This window comes from Schistocerca gregaria, chromosome 7 (genome assembly GCF_023897955.1).
Source record: "Schistocerca gregaria isolate iqSchGreg1 chromosome 7, iqSchGreg1.2, whole genome shotgun sequence".
Classification (NCBI taxonomy): domain Eukaryota; kingdom Metazoa; phylum Arthropoda; class Insecta; order Orthoptera; family Acrididae; genus Schistocerca; species Schistocerca gregaria.
Genome location: NC_064926.1, coordinates 349000150 through 349020377, shown reverse-complemented (window position 1 = coordinate 349020377; position 20228 = coordinate 349000150). Strand labels below are relative to the sequence as shown.

The following is a 20228-nucleotide window of genomic DNA, read 5'->3' as shown; positions in this document are numbered from 1 at the left end:
ATCCACTCCTTTTATCTGTCCTGCTTTTTCCTCTATGCCAATTTGATCTGAATATTTACCTTGCTTTGGACATAACAGATAATAAATGAGTACGCATTATCTTCCACAGTTCTGATAGTCACTCAATTTCACGAGTCTCAAAAAAAAAAAAAAAACTCTCGGCCAACACAGCCTTTGTCAAAAATAGACAGACATTTCCCTACCCCTCACACACACACACACACACACACACACACACACACACACACAACTGCAGTATCAGGCAGCTAAAGCTACACTGCGAGCAGCAGCAGCCGTGCATGATGGGAGAGATAACTGGGTGTGGGTAGGAGGAGACTGGGACAGCGTGAGGAAGGGATATCAAGGTAGGAGTGGGAGTGAAGGACAGTGATGTGCTATTGGGGAGCGTGCAGGGAGGAAGTGGAGAGAGAGATGGTAGGGCAGCTAGGTGCAATCGAGAGGTTAGACGGAGGGCATGGGAGAGGTGGGGGGAGGTAGTGAAAAGGACAGAAGTAAAAAGACTGGGTGTGTTGGTGGAATAGAGGGCTGTGTAAGGTGAGAAAGGGAACAGGGAAGGGGCTGGATGAGTGAGGACAATGACTAATGAAGGTTGAGGCCAGGAGGGTTATGAGAACATAGGGTATATATTGCACAGAGAGTTCCCACCTGCGCAATTCAGAAAAGCTGGCGTTGGTGGTACGAATCAATATGGCACCGGTTGTAAAGCAGTCACTGAAATGAAGAATGTTGTGATGGGTGGTACCCTCAGCAACAGGATGGTCCAGTTGTTTCTTTGCTACAGTTTATCGGTGGCCATTCACAGGAACAGACGGCTTGTTGGTTTTCAAGACCACATAGAATGCAGCACAGTGGTTGCAGCTTAGCTTGTGGGTCACATGACTGGTTTCACATGTAGCCTTGTCTTTGATGGGATAGTTGATGTTTGTGACTGGACTGGAGTAGGTGGTGGTGGGAGGATGTATGGGACACGTCTTACATCCATGTCTATTACAGGGTTATGAGCCATGAGGTAAGGGTTATGAGCAGGGGTTGTGTAGGAATGGACTAGTATACTGTGTAGGTTTGGTGGACAGTGGAATACCACTGTGGGAAGAGTGGGGAGGATAGTGGGCAGGACATTTCTCATTTCGGGCCACAACGAGAGGTAGGTGAAACCCCTTCGGAGAATGTAATACAGTTGCTCCTGTTCTGGGTGGTACTGAGTTATGAGGGGAATTCTCATCAGAGGCCGAACAGTGAGACTTTGGAAGATGGTGAGAGACTGGAAAGATAAGGCACGGGAGATTTGTTTTTGTACAAGGTTCGGAGGATAATTACAGTCTGTGATACCCTTGGTACATTTTAAGAGGAACCACTTGTCACAGCATATGTGGCACCCATGGGTGGCTACGCTGCATGGAAGGAACTTCTTGGTACAAAACGGGTGGCAGCTATCAAATTGGAGGTATTGCTGGTGGTTAGTAGGTTTGACATGGACAGTGGTACTGATGTAACCATCTTTGAGGTGAATATCAACATCCAGGAGGTGGCTTGTTGGGTTGAGTAGGACCAGGTGAAGCAAATGGGAGAGAAGTTGTTGAGGTTCTGGAGGAATGTGGATAGGGTGTCATCACTCTTGCCCCCCCCCCCCTTTTCAGCCCTTTCACTGTTCCCTTTCCTGCACTATACAGCCATCTATTCCACCGACATACACAGTCTTTTTTACTTCTGTCCTTTTCACTCTCCCTCCCTCTCCCCTCACCTCTCCCCAGCCCTCTGTCTAACATCCCAATTGCACCTAGTTGCCCTACCCTCTTTCCACCTCCTCCCTGCGCACTCCGTAGCAGCAGTTCAGTTCACTATCCCCCACCCCCAACCCTGCTATCTGTCCCCCTCCTCACCACAGCCGCCTCCTATCCCCATCCAGTTGCCTCTCCCATCATGCACTGCTGCTCGCAGTGTGGCTTCAGCTGCTGGAGACTGCAGTCACTTGTGTGTGTGTGTGTGTGTGTGTGTGTGTGTGTGTGAAGGAGGAGGGGGTGGTCTATTCTTGACAAAGGCCTTCTTGGCCTAAAGCTTATTTTGTGACAGTCTTTTTGTTGTGCCTACCTGTAACTCAGCATCTCGTTTTCATAATATTGTTACCTTCAGTCCTGGATTTTTCATTGTTTAATTTTGTGAATCTCCTTTATTTTCTTTACAACCAATTCTAATTCTGTAGTAAGCAGCATCTCCATTACACGGATAAACAATTAAAAATCTTTTTTACCTTCAACTATAAAGAGAGTGACATGGGAACATTATTGTATGACAACAATTTGCCATGTGTTCCAATCCCTGTTCTCTAACGATTTTAATTGCCTTTGTTTTTCTCTCTGTCAATGAAACATATTTTTAATCTGCTGTTTAAACAATTGTTTCTACTGACAACAGTACACTAACTTCAGTATGGAGTTTTCTGTCAACAATCAAATAGTTCAAAAATAACAATAACATTTACAAATATTAGAAGAAGAAATGACTTACACTATCCCTCTCTTGATCTTAGTGTGGAACAAGAAGAAATGCAGAACTGGGACACAAAAACCTTGGACCCCCTATACAATGTTGTAGACAATTCAATAGATATTTTAATTAATTTCAAACACAAACTGAAATAATACCTGCTTCACTACTCCTGCTGTTCCACAGAATAATTTCTGAATGTGTCTTATTATTATTATTATTATTATTATTATTATTTTGCGCACGTGTGTGTGTGTGTGTGTGTGTGTGTGTGTGTGTGTGTGTGTGTGTGTGTGTGTGGGGGCGTGCGCACGCACCCGGTTTTGTGCCAAATATATAATTCACTGAAAAAAATCTATTTTAATTCAGTACAAATGTTCCGCATTACAGTGAGAGGTTGCAGTTATGACATACGGAACATGCAAAGAATGAAACTAAACTGAACTAAACTGTATGTGACAAGTTAAAACTATTTATTCAGCAGACCTATATTTGACAAATGATGTTTGCCTTTCATATGTAGTGGATGAGCAGTTAAGCTATATAATATCTTTTCCCACACCAACTCAAAGCTTCAATGTATCACAAGCCTCCCTCCTTTTACTTCCAAGTTCTGCAGAGATGCTCTAATAACTGTTACAAGACAAGACTTAATCGGATTTTTTGTTTACCCACAGCCTCTGGGTCATTCCAGAGAATTAATTACTTTACTTTATCTGTGACAATTTATGTGACAAGATAAAACTAGGCACTGAATGGGGATTTGAACCCAGTTACCTCCTTTTTGTGAGCAATGTGCTACCATTTATGTCATAAGAGGAAGAGCTTGTGACAAATTCATGCTTTGAGTTAGTGTTGGCAATGTGTTAAGGTGGCACTATTGGTAGTGCACTGCTTACAGAAGGGAGAGACATGGGTTCAAATTCCAGTCCAGCTCGAAGTTTTAACTTTTCACTTACAACCATTACAACAAATAAGTCCCGTAATTTTTACCTGTTTCGTCACTATTCTCTTCAGTTTTTAGGCCTTCAAACAGTGAAGGTTTTGCAGTTCCACAAATGTTATGAAGATATGTTTTCCTTAATAATTCTTATCTGCACTATTGTTCTCAACCTTTCAATATTTTCTGGAGCTGGATGGATCATTGTACAGTAACTTGTTCATTTTATACCTAGTGTGTAGACAGTAAACTTGTCATGAAAACATTATAATGTTTATTTGATGGCCCCTGACTTGGCACTGATTGGGATAGCTGCCTTTCTTGAAACATAATTTCATATTTATTTCAAGATTTTGACTGATTAACTTTCTAGCTATTAAACTTCTCACCAACTTTAACAGCTCACAAGATAAAAGAGTTATCTCATTTCAGCTCAAACACTCATCTTTAGTCACATCTCTCTCTCCTCTTCGACTGTTTTGCGGCACAGCATAAGTCCTTGGGATGAATGCCAACAATATCTAAGGCCTCCTGAAAGAATTCATTCTGGAAACAATCGCACTAGTGTCACTAGGTATGCAGGAGAACTTCTGTGACGTTTGGAATGTAGAAGAGTGTTATTGGAAGACATGAAGGTGAGGGCAGATCATGAGTTGTGCTTACATAACTCAGTCAATTGAGCACCTGTCCACTAAAGACAATGTTCACAGTGTGAGTCCCAGTCCAGTACACACTTAATCTGCCAGGAAGTTTCAGTAACTAAGGAGTTATTTGTAGTGTTCACTTTACAGTTTGGTGGTCCCTACCAATCAGTTTCTTAGGTTTACCATAGCACTAACTGGGTTCACCACTCCCATAACATTTTCACTCTCCAACAACATGACAAAGTAGACCTGGGAATATAAACTACACCAACATAAAACATTCCTAACACGGCAGTGAAAGACTGTGTTTCATGGGAGAAAAATATACTCTTTAGATCGATGCACTTTGAAAGTTTATCCAGGGAATCAATTCTGTCCATAAAGAGGAAGTCTGCAAGTTCTGCAAAATACGCATCTATGGATAACATCACCTGTACAATGGACTCAGGATGTTTTCCTGGCACAAATTTATTTGTAAGTGAGATTAGGCAGAACTGATGGTACCATCTCTGCCTAAACTCCAAGACCCACGCATATATACAGATGCATTATCTTGATTATTTTTCTTCTTTTAAATTCAAAGACGCATTTGTATCTTTTTATTGAGTTCCAGCAGCTGAAATAAACTTTGCTTGTTTTGGTGAAGGGTCACCAGTCTCCACACTCATTGATTTGATTATTGTGTCACGTGTTCTCCTCTATGTACTGATAGACTGCCCAAGATGAGTGTTTAGTTTTACTTGTTCCACGATTTGAAATCCAAGATTTATCAATAATGTTTGTTCCCCTCATAGATATAATCATGAGGCCTCTACGAAAAGGAATAACAGATTATTGATAGAAACAAATGTTGCAGATGAAAGTAAGAAATCCAAAACATTGGGATGAAAATTTAATTTGCGTTATTCACCAAATTATGGCACAAAGTAAGTTATGGTGAAACAGGTGAAACACGATCCAAGTCAACTGATGAATTCAATCACTCAGGAAAAATCATTATCAAATGACTCAGTTGCTGGAGTGCTCACAAACTGGATTCATGTTGCAAGAAACATTTACTGAATAGTTGGAGACCTTCCACAGGATAACAAATCCCCACTAAAATGTACAGTAACCATCTACAAAACATTATCTGTTACCATCACTTCTGTGAATTATATCCACACAAGACAATTACATAGACATAAAGTAGTTTGCCACGCAAAAATCCTACTGTATAGCTGTAGTTAGAGGAAATGACCAAAGTTTTTATGTTTTCCACATTTTGCAGTTTATCATAAACTTATCTCTATACACATTTAAATTTCTTGCATTATTGTAGTGATCACATTTTAGTCTTAGTTTCCTTTTATCATCTATTACATATTTTAATGAAATATGGTACAGTATCAACCATTTGGCAGTAACCAAAAGAAAATTCCTTAACCAATAGGTAGCAATGGTTATTTGCATCAAAACAAGTAATATTATTTTACAAAAATCTTAAGCAATTTCATTTTTGAAAAAGAAGGACTTGTAGCCACATTCCTTTCTCACAACAGATGAATAATAAATCAATAAAGTAGGTCAGTGAGTTAGAGGATTAAAATTACACTACAAAGTACATTCAGACTTCTTACACTCAACAGTAATCACACTGCACACAGCAGTCTCACAATGCCAAATGCTACCTTATGGAGATTATGTTGGACATCTGGAATGAAATCACTCTGGCAGAGCTTACAGGTGGGCGACTTAGACAACTGGCAGAGGCCTTCTGTCACACAGTCACTATGACTGATCACGACAGTGGTGGCTTTGTCTGCAAGGAGGATCTGTTTTGAGACCGTGTTTAGCTATCCTTTCTTCCGCTGAAAGGTTAGTGTTCTTAGGAAGGGACCGGAGAAATATGGTTAGGTGGGAGGGGGGAAACACCACAGGTGATGGACTGGGAGAGGCAGGTTTCTAAATAACCTCCAATCCCTGCTTAAAGCCTTGGGCCCTTCCCCTGAATCCTCACCCCTATGACACCCTGCACACCCACCTAAATGCTCCTCAAAATGCACAAACCCATCAATCCTGGATTCTCCATTGTAGCTGGTTATTGTGGCTCCTCTGAAAGCATTTTGGCCTTCACTAATGAACACCTCCAACAAACTGCAAGCCTTCTTACCCCCCACGTCAAAGATACCAACCACTTCCTTCACCGGCCATCCCGAACCCTTTACTTCATGGTTCCCTAAGGGTCACTGCTGACACCACTTCACTATAAACCAACATCACTCATACCCCCATCTTGCTGCAATTATTCATTACCTTTCCGATGTTCTTCAGACTCCAAATTCACCCCCCACATTCCTCATACAAATTGCTACCTTTATTCTAACATGTAGCTCCTTTGAAGGGATATTGCACAAACAAATCCACAGCACAGCCCAGGGCACCAGCAAGGCACTCTCCTATGCCAACCTGTTTAAGTGGCATCTAGAGGAAACCTTCCTAGCCTCCCAAAAACCCACGCCCCTAGTCTGTGTCAGGTTCACTGATATCTTCATGATCTGGACTTAGGGCCATGACACCCTATCTTCATTCCTTCACAGTCACAACACCTCCAATTGTCCCAACAACCCCAAGAGCCAGCTACAAAAGAATGCCCCCTTCGTCACCCTGTATCACTCTGGACTGAAACAGCTGAACCACATCCTTCGCCAGGGCTTTGATTATCTACCATCTGCCGTGAAATGAGGGACATCCTACTAGGGATCCGAAAGCAGTATTCCACCATCCACTCAACCTCCACAACGTATTTGTCCATCACTATACCGATCATATCCCTGTGGAAGACCCGAGCAGGACCTGCACCCAGCACTTCCCAATCCCCTCCTGTCAAAGGTTTACCTTACCATTACAACATATTCTCCACTTCCGAAACTATCCCAGGCTCAATCCACAGTTCCTACACCCCTCACCAAAAAGTTTCCACCCCCTCTGTTCTATCACCTTCAAATTTTTACATTCCCCACCACATTGTGTGCCCCCTCTGCCAATGCACCTGACCATTCTTTCCCCTTTCCTGCGACTATCTTTTTCTGCTCCCCAATCCTTCCCCCCTCAGCCCACACCCTGACACTGCACCTGGCACTCTCGTCAGACCGTCATCAAGCCCCTGCATGTCCTGCCACACAGTGCTCCTCACTGCCCTCGCCTGTGCCATACTATTACTCCTACTTCCCCACCCCACTCCAGATTGCTATTCACTTGACAGTCACATTCTGGTCAGAGCTGCTGGTTGTAGTTGTCATGTGTGTAAGATCAGGGCTTGCTTGTGTAAATGTATGTTTTCTTCGCTCAAGAATGCTTTGGTCAAAAGTTATGAGGTAAGCATTGAAATAGAGATTGTGATGCGCTTTTGTAAGCAAATCATAGATCATGTCACATGATCTTGCCAGCCAATGACAGCAGATACTCAGAGCATAAGACCCATGATGTAGTCAGCCAATAGCACCATCATTGTTCAGTAACTTGACACACAGATAAAAAAGTTAAACGTTTAAATTAATATAAATAGTACAGCTGCAAGAAAAACTAAGCTTTGTTATAAAATATTGGTCTTTTTGGTGTGTTCCACCTTAAAATACTTCAGACAAATGTGCTCGTAAGATTTCAAATAGTGACATAAATGTTTAGTCTTCTGGCCTTGGAATTTTTCTAAGTGGCTGGCCCTCAAAATGTTAAGCTTTAAATGGGAATCAAACACACTGTGACTTAAGAAATTCAAAGCATGTTTGCACAAATAACATAATTCATCTTCTTTAAAATGAAATTTGCTCTGAAAGTAACGCTTTTCAAACCAACATTGCTAATATTTTCCTGTGACCTGTTAGAATTTGTTTCAGCAGTTGTCACAGCAGAAAATGGCATTACTGTGCATGTGTAGCTACGATGACATAGGAAGCCCATCTGTTCCTACGTACATAGCATTAAGAGATCTTACGTTGTCACAAACAAAACAAGACATTAGAAGACAATTCTGCTTAAAATGCAGCTCTGTTATGTCCATATTCACAAAGAAGTAGGCTCCAACATGGTATTAAGCTTTTCAGTACGGTTTGTGGGTTGTAAATTTGCTTGGAGTACCAGTATTATATTATCTTATGTTTGGTTCTTTATTACAGCATAATGCCATGCATGTGATAAGGTAAAAACATGTACTTTAAATTCAGCAAACAGTTGACACTACACAATAGTGTTTCAAATAGATTAACTGCCGCTGTGGAAATGATCAATAAAAGCCATATTTCTTTAGCAAATTGACAAAAATAACTTCATTGATGTGCAAGGCAATTAATACCTGACTGCCAAAAACCTGGAAATAAAATAAAAACAGAAAACTATAACTAATAACACAGTTTACACTTCCATAATTATGTGAATGTATTTTAATTCACTTGGTAGCTCCTGGCCACAGAAACTCATTTTGTTTTGATTTGACATAAGAGCTGTAAGCAAAGAGAAAACAGCAAAATCACTAAATGTAAACATGGGTCATGTGGTGACTTCCCCCTCCCCACAACTCAAACTGCTATGCAGAAGCGCGAATTTGGCCTCTTGAGCACACCAGAAAAATTGTTCCAGGTAGCTAGCTAGTAGCTGCATTTCAAGTAGCCTAAAGTGGGAGAAGGTATTGCTCATATGAGACTCAACTGTGCATGCACATGAGGCCACGGGCAACTGCTCAAATGAACCTAATGTAAATCTTGGTGTCATGCTCATCAGAAACAGTTTGTTGTTATGAAGTATTGCATAGTCTTCATCCCAAAGCCCTTGACATTGTTGTAAATGGTGCATTTCCTTTGCAACTTAAGTTTTATTTTGTTGTTTTTTCCCCTTGTTTATGTTTTATTGTTGCAGAATTGTTCTGCAGTCATGGGCTAAAGTAAAATTCTTTGTAGGAGTATCAGTTTTTACCAGTCAAAACTACAAAAATTTAACTGAAAACTAAAACAATGAAAAATTCACGGAACTCTAAAAAATCCTCGAGTTTTTCCCGGTTTTCTCCCAGATGAAAACATTCCTGGTTTTTCCCCGAATTCCTGTTTGTACTGGGGTGCATAAACCCTGCTTTAGGAAGCAAAATTCTCCTCTCACTGTTGCTATAAACATTTTATGAGAAAAATGAAACCCTTGTTCTTGTAACATCTTATCTGTCCCTCGTTTCTAATCTTTCTCAACTTAACCCTCTTTCATGCTTGAGGAAGTAATGGATAATTCTGAAAGCTAGGAATAGCTTTTTCACTGTTAAATTTCTCTACTGGTAACACAAGAATTTTGTCTCCTGAAGATAAACAATGGCCAGCTGTTCCGTTTCTCTGTAATGTGAAAATTAAATCATTCAAAATTTGTCAGTGGATGAACATGATATTTGAATGAAGTGCCCTCTGCATCCAATAACAATGAAATTGTCCATGCCTAATATTCTCTAATTTCACAGTCTCTGACAGCTGGAGCCTGCTAGCTCTAGCTCTAATCGCCAAAGACTGTGGTCATATGTGTGCAAGTTGCATTTGCGTGAATGTGTGCCTGTGTATGTTGTCTACTTTTGACAAAGGCCTTGTTGGACAAACTTTACGACAGTCTTTTTGTTGTGCCTTTCTGCAACTCAGTGTATCCGCTATATAGTGAGTAGCAACTATCCTTTTCATATATTGTTACAATCCATCCTGGATTTTCCATCATTTGATAGACTGTATAAGCATATTTGATAAAATGGGAAAACACAACATGAGAAACGAAATTATAACTATTAGTTACAACATTAAGAGGAACCATGTTATTACAATGTATTGGGTCACGGAAAAAAAGCACAAAACAGCGTAAACTGCTAATGAAACAAAATTAGTACAGTGATAAATAATTTGTATTTTTCTACCTGTTGCTGATGCTAGGGCAGCAGCTAACTGTGCTGAAGTAATTGCTGAATAAGATTGTTGCCTCGATAAGTCGCTACCTCGAGGTTGAGAATCAGAGGACTGAAACAGATAAGGAAATGAAATTGAAATAATTTCATGAAACACACAAACAACATGCCGTAGTCACATAAAATTACTGAAAATTTAAAAACAAGACCTATTTTGTAAGTTGCAACTTGTTATTGTAACACAAGGCCTAAGGATGGAATGGTTGCTGAAGGAAACATGCAAAAACCATTGCACAAAGAATATAGATATTCGAACTATTACTAAAATATATCCCCCTTTTTAAAAAAAAAAAGCTATACAGATTTAATGATGTTATGTGACTGATAATTTCAACTCAATTTCAACCTGTTGGAGGTGTAGGTACTAAATGTAAGTCTACTGGTATTCTTAATGGCAGAGATGTATTACCTAAAATCATTTCAGATCTCGATTACAGTTAACTACAAAGGAACAGGTGCTTTGATAATGACCAGGATAACCAACATTTCAATGAAATACATTTTTATCATCATAATCATCAGGAGAACTGAACAGTTGTTCAGTGTGTAGTGTATCACACCAAAATACTTCAAATCACAACTAAAAATCTGTTTGCAGAAATGCAGACTTTTCTGGTAACACTGTGTAATAAATGAAAGATATTAAACTGATTGTGGGCAGATTTAAGGTGATATCCAAGCCTCTTAAGCAGAATTTGTATAAGTTAGAAAGCAGATGTGAGACATGATTACAAATCTGTAAGGAAATACACCTATATTAATTGATCATCTGTCCAAAAAAAATTCCACTTTCATGTTTCCCAACAGAAGGTTGTGTAGGACTATAAAAATATAACCTTCCAGAAACAGAATTTGCTTGCTGTTTTTACTGGAATTAATGATTTCAGTTACAGAGAAAAATGTCACCTAGTTGTGTCCTGTCAACTATTATTAAAAATGCCCCAGTGTTTTGTAATTTGTCCATAGATATCTTTAGAAATTGTGACTTAAAAGTTGTGTGTCCATGCATGGAATGTATGATCCATTAATTGGGAGATAGGTTAGAAAATTTAGACAGGGAAATGGAAACATTTGAAGTTAGATATAGAGGGAATTAGTGAAGTTTGGTGGCAGGAGAAACGCACAGCTATGCATACACAGAAATGCACGCATACATAGCTGTAGTGGGGCTGCTGATTATCAATTAGTGAGAGCAGTTGCCTGGGAAATGGAGGTGAGAAGAGGATAGGGAAAGAGGCACAAGGTGATGAGAGAGAGTGCGAGGCAACTCTTGACAGATGATGTGCCCCGTCTTTCATATCAATATCAATATCCCAAAATAGATTTGACAATATGAAACTACATCTCACATATGATTAAATCTGGTGCACCCAATGAGTTAGAAAATAAAGAAATATTTAGAAAACATAGTTTTATTTATATACCAATAACAAGAGACTGACCCAAGAAAATAAAAAAAATCTGATATACATAAAATGCCTGGAAACTTGAGAACAATCCTGTTGACAGAAACAATCAGTATACATGTCACTGATTAATAATGTTCAAAACGGAGACATGTTAAAAATAGCTGTTCAACTATGATGCCATCTGTTAACACTATTTGTTTACAAAATTTCACATTAAATCATGTTAATGTGTTTATTGAGTTATTTTCACAAATACTATATTTTTTTAAAATTGATCAGCATAATTAAAGTTTAATAAACAGGTTTTGGTTGTCTGGGTGAAGTATAACCACCTCAAACTGGCCGGTACAACCAATTCCTAGCAGTTAGGACTTAAATATGGTAGTTCTTATTTTCCCAGTATGATATGCTATTGTGATGAGAAACTTTTCTGCCTTGAAACTCTCATTATTTTCCTCCCTCCATGTGGAGAAAATGGCATTTTCTCTTTGTGTTGAACACATCTACAGTATTGCAGAACTATGCTTCTTAGAGTCCATTATGATCACTCTGCTATTATAAAACAATAGTATGGTATTGGCAATCTGTAACAGGTCTTCTTTGACCAGGTATACAGTAAACCACTTTTGTGTTCAAGTTGTGTGACAACAGAAGGAATGTTCTTATGGAAATTGGGGACATGTTGGCCAGGAATATTGCAGCCATTTTTATTTTGTTCTGGGAATATTCGCCAGAATACACTTCTCAGCATGGCTATTTCTGTATAAGAAGAGTATGAGGTAGAGAATGTTTCGGGGAGTATTCTGGCATATGTTTCATAAACCTTTACATTTACCTCGACTGCAGTACAGTGCCAAAACTACTCTGCATGAAGCAAGAGACATAATTCCCCTTCACCAGCCTAACAACCAAATAAACCTAAGTTACACAGCGATTACTAAAGCCACAATTTTACATCACACTCATCTACAGTGTAATACAATGACAGAGAACCATATCTAGAACTCTGCGAGAATTCTGTAAAGAATAAAAAAAATCTGTGCCTATGATTCCAGGTGGTGTCAACTGTCCCCCCCCCCCTCCCCACCCCCCTTCCCCACCCCCATTGTCGATGCCTATGATTTGGAAAAGCAAAAATATGAAAAGGATAGACTGCTACTCAGCACATACAGGCGGCGCTGAGTTGCGGACAGGAACAATAAAAAAGTCTTCTAAACATTTAAGTTTCCAAGCAAAAAAGCCCTCCTTTTGAAATATCACACACACACACACACACACACACACACACACACAAAGAGAGAGAGAGAGAGAGAGAGAGAGAGAGAGAGAGAGAGAGAGAGAGAGAGAGAGAGAGAGAGAGAGACTCTTGGCACTACTGCATGGGAGACAGTGGCCATGTGTGAGTGAGTTGTGTTTTTAGGAAAGAGTGTGTGTGTGTGTGTGTGTGTGTGTGTGTGTGTGTGTGTGTGTGTTTTCTGTTTCAGAAGAAGGCTTTGTCCAACAGCTTAATATTTTAGCAGTATTTTTCATTATGCCTATCTCCAACTCAATGCCTCCTCTATGTGGCGAGTAGCAATCTATCCTTCCCATATCATTTTTATTCTATACAGGACTTTCCATCCTGTGATTGGAAAAGTATTCATTTTTCCAAGAAATCATCCTGCCATTTGCCTTTGCCTTAATGGATTCAGTGAAGCAGTGGACTGAACTGTAATCTGACAACTCTCTGGATGAGGGCTCATGTGATCTACAGAATTTTACTTTACAAAATAATTTTAAAAAGCTGCCTTGAAATTGAAACAGCAAAGAATTTTCAGAAGTAGTTAGATATCATCAAATACCAGCTTAACAAATTAAAATAATCAGAAGTTTAGAAAAGAACATTGTGCTAACACATTTTTAGTTTATTCAAGTGTAGAAGAGGTTTCAGAATACACCAAAAAACGTTTTTCTCCCTCCAATTGTTTTGATCTATCAGTTGCTTAAAATAATGCCATGTTCCACAAAATGCCAAACACTGCAAAAATGTCCAACACTGTAAGAAACTAAGAACAATGACTACATTATGGACAAAAACAGCAGATGAAATATTAAGTTTGAATTATTCCGGCAGATAACAATAAAAGCAAAGCTGAGTCACGTCTACGTGAAAACATTTACACACTTTCAATTAGTGTGTGTCAAACTGATACTGACAAAAAGACATTCTTCCTTCTTTATGTCAAGGTATCTAACACTCCTTTGTGCACATCAAGCTATCCTCACAACTTCATTAAGAAAGTGTGCTCTTGGGTATTCTATTTGGTATTACCCATACCAGTGCTTTCAAGACTGCTGCAGCATACTCGGAAAATGTCTATGCTGGTTACACAATTGTTTAGAGATTAATTTGTTTTTCAAAATTACTGTTGATATTTTAAGCACAGAACTGCTTTGAGATATCACAAGCACATTTCACATATGCTCCTGTCCCATGCACACACTCGCAATTAGAAAAAGTGAAGCTCTGGGAATTGATGAAGTGCAGATAGACAAGAAATTCCCAGTGGCATAATATTAATAACGCACCACAGATGAAAGTAGTACCTGCGAGTCGTGTGTCCCATGTGTATCACAGCCATCACTGACTCGATGGAGTGACTCTGAGCTGCCTGAGCTCGGAACTGATGAGTCTGGTGTGACGCCTGAGTCAGAGAAATGACGAGTATTTGTGCCCTGTACCTGAGAGGCACCTAGTTCCTGACCAACATCATCACCATCTTCACTATCACTGCTTCCATGCTGAAGCCAGTAGTAGTAATCCGAAGAATTCAATAAATGGGAGGAGTCCACATCCTCATCTTCGCTGAGCTCGTCGAGTGAGTAGTATGAGTACTCCGAAGTACTCAGTACCTGAGAAGAATCCATTTCGTCATCATCGCTGAGCCCGTCGAGAGAGTACGAATACCCAGAGCTCGAGCCAGGTAGATCTGTAGGATGAGAACTGGTCGCCGCTTCCTCCTGCACAGCAGCTGCAATATGGCCAGCTGCTTCTGCAAGTGCCGGATGAGCTTCTGCAATTCTGATGAAACAAGAGACAAATTATTACATCTTAAAAGCTTTTTTTCATGTACACTCAATAAAAAACATTCTACTATAATTACTACTATTACAGTTCAACTGCAATAACAACTCTACATCCATCTCACACATCCGGCCCCATTAAATAATAATAATAATAATAATAATAATAATAATAATTTACCATATTTACCCGATTACAAGCATAAGTTTTTTCCCTAAATTTGTCATTCAAAAAATACAGGGTCATCTTACATTCACAGCTTAAACTGTTGGTGCTGAGTTTAACATTTGTAAGAGGTCGTCTTGCAGATGAAGCTTCTGATATTGAGGTTATGTGCAGTGTTATTTTGAAAATTTTGGGAGGGTAGGACCAAGCAAACAATACTCACGTTCGGACATGCTCAAAATTTCCTGATACTCTAAAGTACTCGATACAGTGTCGTTGCTGCTTGAACAGTCACTTGACATTTCACTCACGTGGTACTAGAGCAAGTGAATGTGAGAGACTATAAACAAGTCAATACAACAATCTGTTGCTGTACTTAAAATTTGAAAATTTTTCGAAACACAGAAGGAAACAGCACTAACTTCTTACTTCTTACAAAGTCTTGTTATATCTGAACAAGTTTGCAGTAGAAGTTCTCACAAATGTATAAATACAGTGTGCAAACATTCAAAAGTGGAAAGGTTGTCCTTCAAAAAACATTACTTGATTATGAAGCCAGATCAATATTTTATTTGATTATGAGAGACTGTAATGAACTACTAACTTGGTCACAATTGATAAATTTGGTCCTCTTCATGAACTGGAATACCAGGTAAAAATGTAACCAACTTTTAATCAGCTTTAGAATATGATGGTGACATTCAGATGAAATACAAAGGAAAATTAATTCAGAATGAAATGTCTAACAAATGAAGTAAAATGTATTAAACTGACTGTAATTGTTGCTGTGAGACTACATTAAAGTGGTGAGACCACCGTGGAAATAATACTAACAGATGTTGGTAAATCATGGGATGAGCAAAAGTTTGGAAATCAGAGTGAATTGTGAATGCCATATTTTATTTAGGTTTTAGTTGCTGTTGTTGGAATTCATTTCTGCAGGAGATGGTAAAAGTCAGGATGCGGTCAGTAGCATACTTGTCTGTTTCATGCTGCAATCTTGTTGATGCTCAACATGATACTGATGGGAACAAAACGGGGTACGTCAGCTGTTGGTTTAATGCAGCCAGTGAGAGGGTGGCAGGCAGATAACGTTTGGAAGCAAAAGACACTGTAACATTCAGATAGAAGTGAAATCTGATATGTATTTGGATAAAAGCAGCTGTGCTCTCAGGTCTCATGGTACCTACAACCTCAGAAATTACAAAATATTCAACAGAAACAGCCAAATATTTGTAACAACGGAGATATAAATTTCACAGGTGTGCTATTAGGATGATGATGATTAAAAATAATGATACCATAGACAACACAGTAAGTAAGTGAAGAAAGTAAAAAAGAAAATGGCCCACAAATTAATGTAAACTACTTCTTTTCATTTCTTTTATTTCTCCTTGTACTATCAAAATGTAGACAATCAATAAATGACAAATTTAGAATAGGCATAATTTTAACGTTTGAAGTGTATACTTTACGTCAATAGACAGTTTGTAATTTTGATTATTCAGAATACTTTAAAAATAAATTTTTCTAAGGAGGAAAAAAAAAAGAAAGAAAGAAAGGGGGGTGGGGTGCGGTGGTAGTTGTCTTACAATAAGGGTCATCTTATAATCGGGTAAAAACGGTATATTGCCAATTTCTTCAGGCACTCCCCTTGTTATATCAACAAATGCATAATATTACTGAAACAAAGAACACACTACACTTGTTATAATACATGCAAATGTGTTGGCACACGAAATCAACATTTGTTTCCATACAGACTCTTCCAAGTGCTTCCATTTCTTTATCTGGTCGTCTTCTTCCAATTTTTCGACATTCTTCACTCCCTTGCTTTCCAGCTTATGGGTGTAGTCCAGTCAACAAAGAAAATTAGGGGGAAAAATTCATGTAGTCACAAATTTTTGTACAGTGGTCCCATGAACAATGTACTAAAAATTGTAACTGGATGGGGAGTGAGGAAGGTGGAGTGGGGGAAATTTAAAGCTAGTGCTCCCCCCTGCACTCTCTCTCTCTCTCTCTCTCTCTCTCTCTCTCTCTCTCTCTCTCTCTCTCTCTCTCTCTCTCTCTCTCCCTCCCCCCTCCCCCAACCCCCCCCCCCCCACCCTCTAAGTAACATCAAAAGCTGTGACCTCTAGTGAAAATGGTTCCCAGTACAAAATTAAATTACTTCAATTTCTGACGAGTAAGTGCCCATTAATTTTTTATCCTCTCGTGGACTAACAGTTTGTGCGTTGGAGGTGTTGGCAAAATTGCCAGATACTAAAAATATTATTTTAAAGCTATATAAACTGCATTATGGGGATGTGATGGGCTGAAAGAGGGGAAGGGGGGAGATGATGGGTATGTGCATGAGGTAAGGCAGGTCACTGGATTTTAGTCATGCTCTTTCCTCCTCCAAATTTGTGAAATCACAGTGAATACAATGTCTAGGACACATGGGGAGTGTGGCAGAAGATAGAACAGCAAAGAAAAAGTGATGAAAGATGTGATCCACTCAGCTAGGCAAAAAGGGAAACCTAGAAGAAGATGGATTGATGACGTAATATTGGATCTCCCCAGTATCAGAGTCCAGGGGTAGAAAAGAGCAGCAAACAACCGAGAAATGTGAAGGAAGATCACTGAAGAAGCCAAGCCTCACCCAGGGCTGTAGCGATGAAGAACACACAAGGGATGACCTATACTGCATTATGGGGGTTGATTTTGAGAGGCACAATAGCATTGTCAGGTTCACAAGGGACTGAGGAGTATCTTCCTACCAAAGAAGGTGTTTGAACAGGAGCAGTAGTGAATTTTGTTTCCCATTTGTGAAAAATTCTCCAATCTACTAAACTACAGGGTGACTCACTTTGATTGTGCTGGATACTGATAGAGACCTGTCAATACATGTACAAATGTAAAAGCAGATGTTACAACTTTGTGACTGAAGATATAGGGTTGTGATTACCTCGCAGCATGTAGCTCTGCAGATATGATGAAACAATGTTCATTTAAATAAACTATAAATGGTCTATGTACAAGGTAGGGCAAATCACGGCAACTAGTCAGTGATTACCTCATTAAACCTAAAGAGGTAATAAATTTTAATATAATATGGAAAACCAAAACAAATATAATTTAATTTTTCCTATACAGGTACTCATGTATTACAATGTTAGTGATGTAACAATTAACAATTCAAAGTGGTACCAACTGACTGTTTAAATACATGGCAGCAAACTATTCATCTTACTATACGCTGTGAAGTGGAGATGTTCTGCAGATAATCAATAACTTATAAATAAAACTTATAAAAGGAGCACTGAGAGAAAAAAAAACCAGTAAATTAGTAGAAGTTAAAATGAAGTTAACAACCAATACACATTCTATAGCACCAATCATAAAAGTAGAGAGATGAAACGAGACTAGTGAACATTACTAGCAAATAGGAGAGCTATGATCTAGGTTTTAAATATATTGTAATAAAAGTTTTTCATTGAAAATATGTTTATGAGAAATGACAAAGTGCTAACACTTATTTGTTACACCAAATACATAACAAGAATTATAAGATGTTTTAGTTATTTTAAGAATGTGTCTTTCACATAATTCATTTCAGTGAGATGATCAGCTTTGGTTCAACTATAAGCTTTAACGTTGGGTAAGGAAATACCTATCTGTTATTAATCACAGTGAATGAGAAGTCACAGTTTTCACAATAGCAGCTTTACAGTATTTGACTGCGATTACTGTCACAACTAAACATAGCATTTAACATTAATACTATGTGCTGGATGTTGGCTGTAGTTAATACTTCTTTTTGAGAGCCTAGCGCCACACTATCAAGTCTGGCTGTGTTTTCACCGACCAGTCGCAAGTAGCAATTAAAAACAGCATTTAAAATTCAAAGCCATGTGACTCCTGTTGACTGATTTTTGTACTTCATTACAAGAACCATGCATCTCATGAATGGATGTGTCACTTAACTAGAGCCAAAGCAATTAACTAAGAAGCTAATATGCTATGGGAAAAGGGTAACATTTGGTGTTTTACCTGGTAGCATACACTCATATGTTTGGCTACAGTGTGATACTGGATGCTTCATCCCCCCCCCCCTCCCCCTCCGGAATATTGGTTGTGTAGCATAGCCCGAGGTCTAGGTTAGGTTGAATGATGATAATTTGTTTGAGAGTTGGAGAAGCAAATGGATGTGAATGCCAAATAGAGGCTGTAGTTAACTGACTAACCTATAGTGTGGCCTAATGTTTATGTTCGTGTCATATTTAAACACACTTTTCCAATAAAAGCTAAAACTGCAAGGTAAGTTCAAATTGTATTTTAGATAATTGAAAACACAAGGGGGGGGGGGGGGGGGAGCAGGTCCAGTATGTAACTTTTATACCAAATGTTTAACGATAGTTTATTCAAAAGACTGATCTCATTTTCAACACATGTAAACTTCTGTGATTATCTTCAAGTATTGCACTTAAACGATTCCTAGTATCAACTTTTAAGCAAAAGATCTGTACTTGCCTCTCTTTACACTTCCATACCATCAATGTTACATACATAAACAAGTCTCCATCAACTACTGCTTGGCAGAAAATTTAGGAATATGAGCTTTTAAAAAAAAATGGAGAATGAAATGTTCATTATTCACTGAAATGTATTTCATGTATATTTATCATCCCTCTCAAACTGCATAATGCTTCACCAACACATCTTTGAAATACTCAGTTTGCACACCTTACAGGCAAGAAAATATCATTCCCATTGCACTGACACAATGCACCAAACCAGAAATAACACTCAGCAAACTTACTTGCCAATATCTATTAGTTGCTACTTGCGATGAATCAGAAGTGTAATGATTAGGGAGTTAAATCACAGAAACTGCTATAAATGTTGTTGTGAGTTTGTAAACTGTGATTATAATTGTGACAAACTGCAACCAAAAACGGCAGTCACCAAAAAGTAGCCTTCACAGAAATCATTGATATCAAGAGGTCACAGTTTAGTCTAGTCCTCGTAAGCTTTCTACATTCGCAGGCCATAATCCCACAAAAGTAAAATTTATAACTTTCAGATTTCAATTAACAGACAACTATCCTATTCTCACTTTGTAGACTCAGTGACTTTAGATTATGTGACCTAAGTCACATATTAGGCAGGGCAGAAATCTATTTCAAATTCATTCAACACATCTTCTGACATCCATAAAAGGGAAGTCGAGTTATTGACTACACCCTAGGAATATGTTGACTGATTGAATTGCTTATCATTTACTGCATCACATGATACAAAGAACGGCCTGTGTGAAGCTGAAAGAAATCTTAAACTCACTAAGACTTGTTACAAATTGTGTAAAAACTGGATTTTTCAATTTGCATGGCATTTCCAGTTTATTCCTTAAAAGCTCACCTTTCCTAGAAAGGGGGCTTACTACAAGTGGTGAGGAACAACACTGTTCTTATGGGAGTTTTGGCTGAACCGACAGATGTATTTGTTAAAGCACGATTTTCTTAAAAGATAATTCTTTAGTTCGGGGTTTCACTGTAAGTGTTGA

The 20228-nt window shown here is 38.7% G+C and overlaps 1 protein-coding gene across 2 annotated transcripts in view; it reads right to left on the bottom strand.

Annotated features, from left to right (window-relative positions):
• Positions 1-20228, bottom strand: part of LOC126281205 (ubiquitin-like protein 7) — a 65283-nt gene that overhangs the window by 15077 nt on the left and 29978 nt on the right. The window contains exons 5-6 of one of the 2 annotated variants that reach the window (XM_049979943.1): positions 14347-14515; positions 9998-10097 (exon numbers count right to left, since the gene is read on the bottom strand). In XM_049979943.1, the coding sequence (XP_049835900.1) occupies positions 9998-10097; positions 14347-14515 (269 nt within the window). Of the gene's footprint in view, positions 1-9997; positions 10098-14040; positions 14516-20228 lie in introns of both variants that reach the window. The other variant, XM_049979942.1, reaches the window with a different exon arrangement.